Genomic DNA, 12,530 nt, shown 5'->3' with positions numbered 1-12,530 from the left:
TTGAGGCCGTTTCCTCTCATCCTATCGCTTGTTACTTGGGAGAAGAGACCGACCTCCACCTCGCTACAGCCTCCTTTCAGGTAGTTGTAGAGAGCAATAAGGTCTCCCCTCAGCCTCCTCTTCTCCAGACTAAACAACCCCAGCTCCCTCAGCCGCTCCTCATAAGACTTGTGCTCCAGACCCTTCACCAGCCTCATTGCCCTTCTCTGGACACGCTCCAGCACCTCGATGTCCTTCTTGAGGTGAGGGCCCCAAACTGAACACAGTACTCGAGGTGCGGCCTCACCAGTGCCGAGTACAGGGGCACTATCGCCTCCCTGGTCCTGCTGGCCCCACTATTCCTGATACAAGCCAGGATGCCATTGGCCCTCTTGGCCACCTGAGCACACTGCTGGCTCACGTTCAGGTGGCTGTTAACCAACATCCCCAGGTCCTTTTCCGCCAGGCAGCTCTCCAGCCACTCCTCCCCAAGCCTGTAGCGTTGCATAGGGTTGTTGTGACCCACGTGCAGGACCCGGCACTGAGCCTTGTTGAATCTCATATAGTTGGCCTTGGCCCATCGATCCAGCCTGCCCAAAATAATATAATTTAATAATATAATAATAAAGGGCTGCTTCTCTCTGGAGTTTTTTCAGCTTCAACATACCTATTGGCAACTCAGTAAAATAAACCCAATATATTGTATTATCTCAGGTTAAAGGCTAGATATATCAGGAAGGTCTAGTACAAAATGTAAACAGCTGAGATTATATAGCTCGGTTCAGACTCTACCACGGAGTGCATCAACAGGCCCTGCGGCCACTTGCACACTGCGCTCTGATCCATGGTCAAACTCATTCATACAGGGAGAATCTGAGAGATTTTTCAAATGGCAAGCAGGCATCAGGATCATTACAAAGGTTCTTTAGACAAAATTAAAGTGCAGGCGAATATACTGACCCTTCCACTAAAAGAGAAGGGAACTCACTGTCACCAAAAGATCCAGAAACACTGACACCTGACATCCTACAGCCACGTCTATGCTAGTAAATAATGCTCCAGAAGAAATACATCTGTGAAGTGAAACGAGGACCCAGTATCCACAATATATGTTTTGCAGGCTTCAGGCCAGCATTGGTCTGTTGCCATCTACTGAATGTCCACTAGCAGCTGGGACACATTAGGTGTTCTCCGAGAAGACATCTTCCAGCTTAGTTTCATCCCAAAGAAATTCACTCACGTGCCCTGAAAAATGCTCTGTGACAGGAACTACAGCACAGTAAGTGGGGACAGATCAGGAGATCCACCATGAAAGAACCCCCTAATCCCACTGAGCACACTGGGGCGCAGGCACCCTATAATGGTCCGAATCAAAAAACAAATGAGTTGTGCGAAACAGAGGCCTGTGAGGTAAAGCATTAGAAATCACCGCAAATCTCGTTAGGCGTTACCATCGTACCTCCAGCATTTAGGGAGCAAACAACCTATTACGTTATTGCATGTTATCTGTTACGACAGGTACGCGAGGAGCTCTTCAGAAGTCACTGAGCCATGAAGTTCAGCCTGCCAGTCTCAAAGAGCGTGTAATATGGCCCAAGATGAGGGATACAAATTTTCTATGGCAGCAGTAAATACAAGCACTAAGATACATGCTCCTTTTGAGGAAGCTCTTCAGCACTTCGAGATATAAAACCGAGGAACAGTTACTCTATCACACAACACTAACTGCACTTTGTAATGCCAGTTTGCTGTTCCAGAAACAAAAAGGAACTTAGCAAGTCTTTTGGCTGAGATGAGAAGTGTTACAAGCACAATGCCTGGACAAACGGACAGAGAAACAAATTAAGATTGCTGCTAACCCTTGGTGGTGCAGCTGAGCATGGGGTCTGCTTCCATGCCCACTGGAAGTCTTCTGGAAAGTTTAAAATAAAATCATGCTGCATATTGATTTCTGTCCATATATATAAAACTCAGAATCTCCATTCTGTGTAAACAAGCCCTAACTCATAGGCTATCACTTTCTGAAAACGAGGATAAATATTCTGCCGCAAACCCCAACAAGCTGTTATAAAAGGACATCTCTAGAGAGTCAACAAGCGTAACGATTTGTGATGAGTAATGTCATATTATCTTCAAACGGATGGAAAGGAAAACGTAAGCTCTTTCCAGTTAACTCGGCTAACTCAGTGAAAGCCTCCCCGCAGACTCGGATGCTTACGAAAGCCACGCGGTCCTTGCTGAGCAGAGTCACGCGGAACCTGATCTCACCTGAACAACTGCAACACAAACGCAGGCCAGCTTCGACCTGCACGACCACGTTCCCCTCTCAGCAGTTCGGTGCTTCACAGCTCGTTGATTTTTACTGGGCGCACACTGGTCCGTGCACCTCCTCAAAATGCATTAGGCTTTGACCTATCTCAGAGATGAAAGAAAAACCCATCCTGCCTATTCAACCTCGCTATTTGTAGTTAACTCGGCATTCTACTCCAGGTAAGCAGAATCTTCAAACTCGCCTTCATCACAGTCTACGTGTCCAAGAGAGACATGTAACGCTTTGCTAAGGTGGCATTTGCAAAAGGAACAAACAAAAACGCTACTCATTTCTGACTCCCAGACTAAAAGATCTCCCCTATGAAAACGCACTGCAGCTGCAATCATGAGTTAATGTCCCAGTGCCAAGTCCAAAGTAGAAGTCAGTAGAGCAGGATCTCAATTACTCGCTTGTTCTACGTGTCTACAGCAGTAAGGATGTAATGATGTGACATATTACTTACTATACAGCAAGTTATTGAAACTGTATCCCTGCAATGAGATACACAGCTTTAGACTCAACCAGCAATTGCCCAGAAGCCACAGTGACTGAAGCTGTATAGAATTCGATTAAACACGGCTTTTTACCTAAACCTCAAAAATCAAGAGTTCTGGTTTTAGCTCCAGCACTGCTGCAGACTTTCCAAGATGTTCTGTATCAAGATTTTCAATCTCCCTCCCTTTTTTTCCCTTCACCGCTAAAATGTTAATGCTAATACATCTACTTACTAGGACACTTCTGAGGAAATCAACCAATTCATAAGACTAAAGCATTGTAAGTAATAAGTCATTTTATTTCAGAAAAAAAACAATCCTACTTCAAAATAAACCAGTAAAACTGCTGCGTGAAAAGGAACCCTCTCTGTGCAGAATGCAGTACCTGTCACGAACTGAAAACATACTCCTTAACCAATAATAAAATGTTAAGATCTTTAATCTTTTTTTTTTAATTAGGTTTTAACAAACCAAAAATATTTACTTAGCACAATCTAGAGCAACAAAGCCCTTAAGGAAAATTGTCTTTAATATTAATATTAATGATTATTTCCACCATTAATCAAGACAAAAGAATGCTTTAATTAAGGGACATCAGAGAAATCCCTTATTATTGAGTGCTACCATCAGCTCCTAGTGAAGTTGATGAGAATTCCTCTGAACGTCAAGGCTCACCCCCATGCTCAGATGTTGAGGTACCGCCTTTATCTTCACTTGCTACTCAGCTACTCTGCCAAACAGGCGACTGCTGTAAACCTCAGACGAACTGAGGTGGCCAAAACGTGTTGCACAACTGTTAGTGTTTGTTCCTGGCACACCACTAGCATACGGAGGTTACTGTAAAGCAGACGCAGCTACACTGATGCTCACAAGCGATTCAGGTATGGCTCTTGTAACTATCCAGATTTCCTCTGGCATGCAGAATTTTCATGGCTGCTGCGTGAACAACAGAAGCAGTCGCTTCCAGATGGAAGTGCGTTAGGGAAGAAGTCAAGCAGGCTCAAGAGTCAGAGCCGTTGCCCCACACAGGAGCAGTTATAGATCAGCAGCCAGCACAGGAAGGCTGCAGGATTCCCAAAGCACATACCCGTGGGTCCTTTCTGTCCGGGCCAGCTCCCTCTCCCCCTTCCTCCCCACTTATCCCACCCCTCAAATAAAAAGAAAAGAAAAAGCGTAAATTGTGACACACATCTAGAGGACAGCTTCACCTCTAGTGAAGCCCAAACAGAGCGGGAGGAGGTTCATCTCAGCTGAACTGAGCCCAGGATCTCTAGGTGATGCGTAACTACAGAATGACGAGCTGCTGGAGGGGGATTACAGAGTAGAGAACGAAAAAAATGGCTTCTTGCATCACCTTTTTTAAAAAATAGTGATGAAGAGGAAAGTGCACTGGTACTTGCCTGCTTTAGGACTCGTGTTTTTGAACGAGCCAGAAAGTTGCACTTCGCATAGCGCCTTGAGCAGAAAGGCTCCAATCTATAACTCCTCTATGGTAACACAGAAAGTAGGTGAGCATTTCAGGTGTGTACATCTAGTCCTGCATTTCAAGCAACCCATCCAGTGGATGATTAATAGGAGGGGCCGACAATATATGTCTATTTGTCACTCTTGCTGCATTCTTATCTCTACAAGGGGTTTTGGTCTTTGAGCAGTTTCTTTGGCAACAGAAATCCCCAGTTTCAATAGCTGTCGTGTTGCAACTGTGTGGCACATTGTTATTCAAGATATGATGTACTTCCTGGACAGTTCCCCAGTGACACAGACGAAAAGCAAGTTGCCACACATGGTTACTCTGCTGGTGCTCTTATTCTTAACTCCAGATTGTATTACTAGTCTTGTAATATTGGCTGCAGTTCTTAAAGTCCTATTCCCCAACATACACACACCTTTTTCTTAAGACACAGTTAAGTTTCGTTCCAGATGAGATTAGAGACAATACAAGAGAGAAGAGGGAGTCCAAAGAGTGAATTTAGAGAGCAGAAAACTTTAGTTAAAAGAGCATGGAAGCTGACATTATTCTCTAGCGTCTCTCAGCTAGTCCTTGTAAACACACTGTCTCTAGACTGTTAATTAAATACAGGTATGAATTAAGACTAAATTCTTAAAAGAGAGAAAAAAAACCCTAATTTTGAATGTATTAAAATAATACTAATAAAAAATGCATACCATCAACTCAACAGAAAACTACAAGTAAACTGCCATAGGAGATCCCTGCCTGTTACACATAAGGCCCTTGTCTCACAAAGGTAACAGAAAGAAAGCACTTCAATGCCTTTTAATTTTAACCTCAGAAATGTAGCTGGTTAGTCGAGAAACGAGCTCAGGGTTTGTCTTGAGAAGGAAGCTGACTTACTTCATTATGCTCCAAGCACCCAATCATCAGTTCTGTCAGGATAACCACTCCGGTCCTTCCTACCCCTGCGCTGCAGTGAACCACGATAGGAGGGTTGCAGTTGTTGCTGCTGTCCAACACACTGTTGGTATGGCGACGCACTGACTGTATCTCCTCCAAGTAAGCTGCAAGATAAAATGCAGACAAGGTTGCAAACATCTATATGTCTAAATGTAAAAATTGGGGAAAAAAGAATATAGAAAAGTAATTCTTTGTCAAAATGGCAATAATTTACATTTTTTACAACATATTTTGGCCAGGGTGCACTGAACAGCACTGAATCCAGCAAGTACCAGCTGGGTGTCAACTATTACTTGGGAGTCTACTCCTTTAAATTAAATAGTTCTTTTAAAAAATTAAATTCTGTTTTCCCCTCTGCAAATCTCCAGGTCCCCTAAGGAGGTGATTCCAGACATTACTTACAGCAATTCCTGTTATTAACAGGCTGGGATCAGAACAGCAGCTAAGTCCTGTTGAAACTACTGCCTGTCAAAGCCAGCATCAGATAGGAAGCGATCATCCATCTGCCCCGTTTCCCCGTCCCTCCCTTCTCCCTCCTAGAGTGAGACAGAATCTCAACCACCTCTCTGCTCAGGGTTTGTTTCTCAACAGCTATGAGCCCTTGTGGGAGGTCACTGTCTTTGTTTTCCCTAAAGCCATTTCTAGAAAGTGCACAAATCAAGAACAGTTGTCTTGTGTGCCTGTCCTAGTGTTGTTCAATGCATTCTACTGTCAAACCGCAGAGAGAACCTTACATACTGGCAGCTCACCTGGTTAGATAAACACACCACAAAATACAACTCCGACTCTGACCTCTAAACATTGTTCCAGCATAGTCTAGATGCATGACAAAGATGATGGACCTCACCCAGAAAGATATATCCAGATGCATAACTCTTAGACACTGAGCTTCCCACCAGTCAGGGTGGGAAGTGAGATCTGAGCCAAACTCTCCTGCCCTGACTCTTGGTGTCATGGCCCTGCAGCCTGAAGCAATCCTTTTGACACAGGCAGGCTGTGGCTGGAGGCCCACCAACATCAGAAAAGCTGCATTTTAATGCACAAAGTGAAATGGGACTGTACGTGGCGGCAAACAATGGGAGAGAGGAAATGGGGACAATCAGGTTCCAGTTACTGCCATGCCCAACCACAGCTACATGAGTTGGTAGGAGAAACAAAGTAAGAAACAAACTAGGAATTGGGCAATAGCTTTGCCTCAAAGGCAGATCCTATGGCACTCCTTTGCCAAAGCTGAAACATCATTTTTATTTTCTGCTCTCATGACAGAACTGGGAAAAGAAGAACATGTTATTTACATCAACCTTATACCATGCAAAGGAGAGCGGATCACTAAAGGACTGTAGCTGTGTCAAGACCGAAGTGGAACTAACAGGCCTTGCTGAGAGAGGACTTAGCTGCAGCTGCTGCAGCTGCAAAGCTTTCAGGAATGAAAAGGGCAGGCATCTCCAATACATCGGTACACCATGTACAGACTCCTTCAGCGGTAACTCAAAGGTCTCTGCATCACGCTCTACTGTGGTGCCAGAGATGTGGCTTTAGTTAAATAAAGGTTGAATTCCTATTACTTAATATGGTAGTGTTTATTATTTGGTAAGAAGTAGGAAGCGCTATTAACTCATTACAGATGAATATAATGCCTGTATTTTCAGAAATGCATGAACCAGGACCACATTTAATTGGGAAGGCCGTTAGCATTGCCTGGGTACATGTGGTTAGAAGAGTGGCAGTGAGTTCAGACTTACTGCATATGTGATGGAGCCCTCTGCTCTTTTGCAACAAGTCCAGTGCCTCTGGACTACTAAATGTTGGCTGTCAGCAATAAGGGCCTCCTCTGAAACTGGAGTTGTGCCATATTTCGCTAACATCTGAACTCCTCTCACCCAGACCTCTCTAATCACATTTGTGTGCAGCCTAGTATCTCCTAGACTCATTAGGTAGCTGGGAAGTAGCAATAACTTATACTGACAGATCAGCCAGCAGAGGTATCCTATTATTTAAAAGTTCCCGAGTCTTTAGCACTGCTGCTGCCTCTGATTTTTCCTCCTGTTATGTCAGGTCTTTCAGGACCAAAATCCTCAATCACCTTAGCTCCTACCTCTTGAATCCCACTTTTTTCTCCAAATCGCAGCAAAGTATAACCTAGTTGAGGCCTTTGTATGCCACAGCAATAACCATTTAATATCAATCCCTGCTCTAACCAGGTGCAGTGAACTGAATCCAGTGTAATCAACCCTTTCCTTGATGTATTTTGCCATGCAAGTTAAAGAAATCTTACATAAAAAGCCTTGGACTTCTTCTGGACACCCATGGTCTGGCCAGTCAGTATACTGCAAATGCCACACTGTCCTCTCTTGTCCAGAGAGAAGATGCTTGACCTTCAAACCAGTAGTTGCATAGCAGCCGGAGTCTGTGCGGAACTTAGTTGTCACCTTGAACTTCCCGTAAGTGGCTGAGCTGTGCTTAGAGCCCAGTTTAGGCCAATAACGATGACTCTTACTTCTTCCTCCCTCCTTAATAACCAAAAAACAAACAAAAATAGACATTAGTTCCTGCAATTATAATTCTCTACAAACAGAGGGCATAAAACTCTGCAGATAAGCCAAGTATTCTTATTTCAAATTACTGGAAGAGCAAGGAGCATCCCACAAAGTAAAGAAAGTACCAATTAAAACTCTCAGCCATATAATATTTCTAAGTGTAAAAATGCTTGAAGAACTAACTCTTGTCTTGTGGCAAAAGCCAGCTACTGCCTACAACACCCTGGTAAATATTCTCCTCCCGGGGAAGCCTCTCCTTTAAATGGAAGAAGATTATCTTCAGCAACTTCTAAGTATCTGTTGCTGATCAGCCTTGGGAACTGGACAGTGACCTGATGTGCTATGGCACTCCCTGTGTTTGCTAAAAGCAACCAGGCATAAAGCAGAATGCAGTGTTAGTTAGCAACACGTGCCAGTTTTTATAACATAGCACATAGTTCTTGGATTACAATAGAATTAACTGTTTTGCTTGGCATAAGAATGAAAAGATTTTTTTTTTCCTTTTTTCTTTTTTTACATGGGCACTTCTACGGAAACAACAGCTTCTGCTCTCTTTTCAGCTGATAAGAGTGACAGTATGCAGAACTGGCTTTGGATGGGGTGGAAGTCTGTGTCATTTTAACCAGGAGCAGTTCAGCACTCTCACATTCCAATGGAAACATCTTTGTTTGGTTTGGCCAAACTGAAGTGAAGCAGGGGGAAGGGGGAGTTCTGCTTGTTTCGCTTTAGTACTTGCCAAACTGAGTATCAGAAACTTACAAAGTACAGTATTATAGCAGTTAAAGCATATGTTCAAACAGAGTAAGAGGAAAAAGGGTTGTTGATAGAAAAAACAGGTTACTGGAGTGGGAAGTGATGATAACAGATCCGCTCACATCCCAAAGAGCTGTATTCTGTGGTTTTACATACCTCTTCCGCTGTGACCATGGCTATAACATTCACCCCCTGTTCCCACACCATCTGCCAGAAGTCATGGCATGTGTGTGGCAGAGGCCCTTGGGTAGCAATGTAGTGCCACTCCTCTCCACCTACAGTAACCTGGAAGTAAGAGAACAAAAAAAAAAAAAAATACAGTCAGCGCCCAAATTCTCAGCAGCGTCTGTGCCAGAACTGCCTTTTAAACAAAAGAGACCATAAAGAAACCTTTACTTCTTTCTTTGTTCTTCCACTTTCGTTCCAAAATTTTGAACAAGAATCATCCTTTTGATAAGAGCACATCTGACAAAACACAATCTTTGGTGCTTCCGAGTCCTTTCTTGATGCCCATAAACATAAAGCTTTGAGCAAAATGTCATCTATACTTCTTGCCATTGCATCTGGATCATACAGATTAAAAAAAAAAATAATACTTTTTTTGAGGCCCTGTTTCTGATATGTCTTAAATACAAATAAGCACCTGAGTGACTTCCCTGCACTTGGTGACAGACCCACAGTGAATGAACAACTGAGCACCAGAGGAAGCGTCTATATGCATTAAAAAGGCATCGCACTGCTGCAAATTAACACACAGTGGTGTAGAAAGCCTAAAGGCAAATGACATTTTGCATGAGGAAAGCTAAAGGCCTCTGCTGTTTAGGGCCTCCCTCAATTACTTTCCACTCAGGCAAAAAATAATTCCTTAAACAGACTCTTACTACACTGATCACTGTTGAAGATGTGGCCAAGCTGTCCCCAGAGGATGCAGTTATGTCCCACACTGTACGTAGCACGTAGCTCAGACAAGCCTGTTGCCAGCTAGCGATGAGATTAAAACAGGCTTCATTTCAAGTTACTCTTCCTCACTCATCTTGGGTTTTTCAGTTCAGAAGCTGCAAACTGCTACAAAGTAAATCCAGCACATTAAATGGCTTTCAAATGCCATGTGAAATTTAAAATTATCTAAAGCTGTAGTCATGTAAGTCTATTTCCTAATACGTAACTGGATTACCAACCACCTCTTACAGAAATATTTGTGTATTTGCATGACAACACGTAATGAAATTATTTTTAAAGCACTAACACACAGATTTACACACTATAAATTTATGTAGTGCCCTGAATAGACCCAGCAGTACCTTGGAGTTAACCAGTATAAAACACTACATCATTTACCTGACTGAGGCAGATCTTCATACTTAGGCAGTTAAATGAAAAAAAAAAAAAATCACTTGTGTGTAAAAAAAAAAAATATTATTTTGACAGATTATTTGCTAAATATCAGGAAAGGTTTGTACAAAAGAAATTTTTTCAACATTTTAGGTAAAAAGCCAAACCACTTTTAGAGCTACTAGATATCATTTTAAAAATGTGCTTACCAGCAAAAAGCAGACCCAGATGAAATAATTATTTTGGAAAGTTAAAATATTTTTCCTTCTCAGGCTAAGACGTCTTAATTCCACGTGTTAGCCCAGAGCCACTTCTCACAACAAAGTTATAAATCCCAGAGAAGATGATTTACAACAGAAATGCTGACACATCCATAAATATCAAGGTGCTGGCGGACAACGCTACAAGGAACAATCAATAACTCTGGCAGGTTTAAGCATATGCTATGTTTGAGGTACAGGTCTTTGAATACATTTTCAGAAATAGAATCAATTTATTTGTTATTCAAACAGCTGTTCATTAAACTAAGTTACTTGGGTTTTTACACCTGTAAGTAGCATAGCACTTGTATGATAACAGACTTTTCCCTGCACTGAAAATGGTTTTCAACCCCGTACATCAGCTCATTTTCTTATTTCATACTATCCGGCATTCTCCTCTGTGAATGACGGTTAAAATCTGCAAGACCAATGCAAGCAAACTCCTCAAGTTCTTGCACTCAGCGGGAATGAATATAAACTGCACAGCACTAACCGGCATCTTGCACTTGGACTGATCTTGCGCTTGCACGCTTGTCTGCAGTTGCGAGTGCTGGTGTGGTATTACTGAGCTTTTTAAGTTAATACTGACCTGACTCAAACAGTCAGATGAAGTGGTCTTAAGAACTTTTTTGTTTAATCCATAAATTTAATTACAATTTGTCTCTCTGGTATAGATGACGATCTGAGCATCTTAACAGCAAAGGTCAATGGTAAATAAGCAGAGAAATACTGTAGAACTGTGGGGTTCGTAGACTGAGCTGGAATCCTGCAGGCATGGATCTTATCAGGATGATATAGGAGTTTTCTTTGTCTACTGACTTCTGGTCCAAATATCCAGCCTCCTGGCACGTGATATGAAAGGACCATAAATAGTCTGGAGGGAATGGGATGCCTGGAATGTTTACTGCATTCTAATGCCCTGTCTGCAGGATATTAAAAATTGAATATTGGGCTGCAAACACACACACACGCTGTGCTACTGAGGTAAATTTCACAGATGCAATTTCACCTTCTAAGCAAAAGCACATCTGCTTGGCTTCCGTATGTGCCACTACGAGTGTGAGAGGAAAATACTGGCAAGGACCGCTGTCACGCGCTGAAACATTTGTGTGTGTTCCTGGGTGCTCTATGAATGCGAGAAGTGTGCGTGTCCAACACAAGGTAAAATGTGTACTCAAAAATGGCCAGGGAAAATTCTTTTCTGGCTAGGATTGCTTTGTGGGCATAATTTATGTTAGGAATCTCTTTTTTTTGGCCTCCTAGCAAAGTAGATGAAAAATTTTGGGCTCAGAAATCCATCATCATAGCAACGTCTGATTATGCAAAAACTCAGTATCTGCCACCTACCAGGCTATGTAGAAAAGCGATAGCCTGCCAGGATCCTGGTTCAGAAATGGTTTCGAATCAACAGGATTTAACACTGTAAATCACAACCAAGGAGGCCAGCAAGTCTCTTTGAACTTTTAAAAGGCTTTTACTCCAGGAAAATATTAATTTAACAGGATGTGTTATTATGTGTTATTTATTATTTTTGAATTATTTCTTTTTAATTTTGATTTTGACAATGAGAAAAAATAGACATCCCCCTCTGACAGCAAGAGAATCTGTCATCTGAGGAAGACGAGTGTTGTTACTTCTCTCAGGGTAGAGTAAAAGCCAACGAAGGACTTTGCAAGTCGTACTGTAAGCTTAAAGACAAACAAGCATCTGCAGCCACTGCAGGATAGTTCGCTCTTAAAACTGGCCACATTCGTAAGTAACAGAGTCAGATCATATCTTAAATTATTTCTACATTGAATTAACAAGAAGAAAGCTGAAGTATCTTGATAAAACCTATTTTGAAACACAGAAGTCCAATGCAGTATCCAATCAGAGACATGGGGATCTCATTAGTAAGGTGTTCTCTTTATCAGTGCACACTTAAAATTTTTTTTTTTTTAAAAAATCACTCAACTCTCATGATAAAAGGAAGAAATATGTTATTTTTATATATATAATTGCAGTATCTATGTGAACATGCATTACTCATAACTATATACTGTTTCTTTGGACATGGAACTGCACACATGGAGCTACATCCTTGATTTTTAAAAATCGTATCCTATATGCTAGTAAATGGAAAAAATATTTCACTCAAACCTTGTGCAGTATTTCTTTCAGGCTGCATCAGTCAGCTGCAGGGACTCACTCTGTATGGGTGGTTGTATTCCCCCAGTGGCCCGCAAGGCTATTGGGACTGATAAATCAGGTACTGACTGAGTAGACGAAGTTTGCCTGCAGCTGTCCGTCTCTCTTGAAAACTTCCACTGGTGGAAACTCTGAATATATTCCTCTCTAGGAGTAACATCATCTTGCCCTGCACTTAGCTGCCCTTTCTTTCAGGTACAGGGTCATGACAACCATATTACATTGGAGGTATTGGGGCTGATCTAATGCATCTTCATGAGGTTT

General features: G+C 42.2%; 1 protein-coding gene across 4 annotated transcripts in view; it reads right to left on the bottom strand.

Annotated features, from left to right (window-relative positions):
• The window catches only part of PTPN14 (protein tyrosine phosphatase non-receptor type 14), a 121,454-nt gene that overhangs the window by 6,318 nt on the left and 102,606 nt on the right, over nucleotides 1-12,530 (bottom strand). For all 4 annotated transcript variants that reach the window (XR_015708189.1, XM_087774519.1, XM_087774520.1 and 1 more), the window contains exons 16-18: nucleotides 8,644-8,772; nucleotides 7,473-7,707; nucleotides 5,138-5,301 (exon numbers count right to left, since the gene is read on the bottom strand). Coding sequence is in view for 3 of the 4 variants with exons in the window: in XM_087774519.1 (XP_087630645.1) it covers nucleotides 5,138-5,301; nucleotides 7,473-7,707; nucleotides 8,644-8,772 (528 nt within the window). In the remaining variant the exon portion in view is untranslated. The remainder of the gene's footprint in view (nucleotides 1-5,137; nucleotides 5,302-7,472; nucleotides 7,708-8,643; nucleotides 8,773-12,530) is intronic.

This window comes from Nipponia nippon, unplaced genomic scaffold (genome assembly GCF_047370975.1).
Source record: "Nipponia nippon isolate SJK-2023a ecotype South Korea unplaced genomic scaffold, ASM4737097v1 scaffold_4, whole genome shotgun sequence".
NCBI lineage: Eukaryota > Metazoa > Chordata > Aves > Pelecaniformes > Threskiornithidae > Nipponia > Nipponia nippon.
Note: the sequence above shows the minus strand (reverse complement) of the source record. Positions and strands in the feature narration are given on the sequence as shown.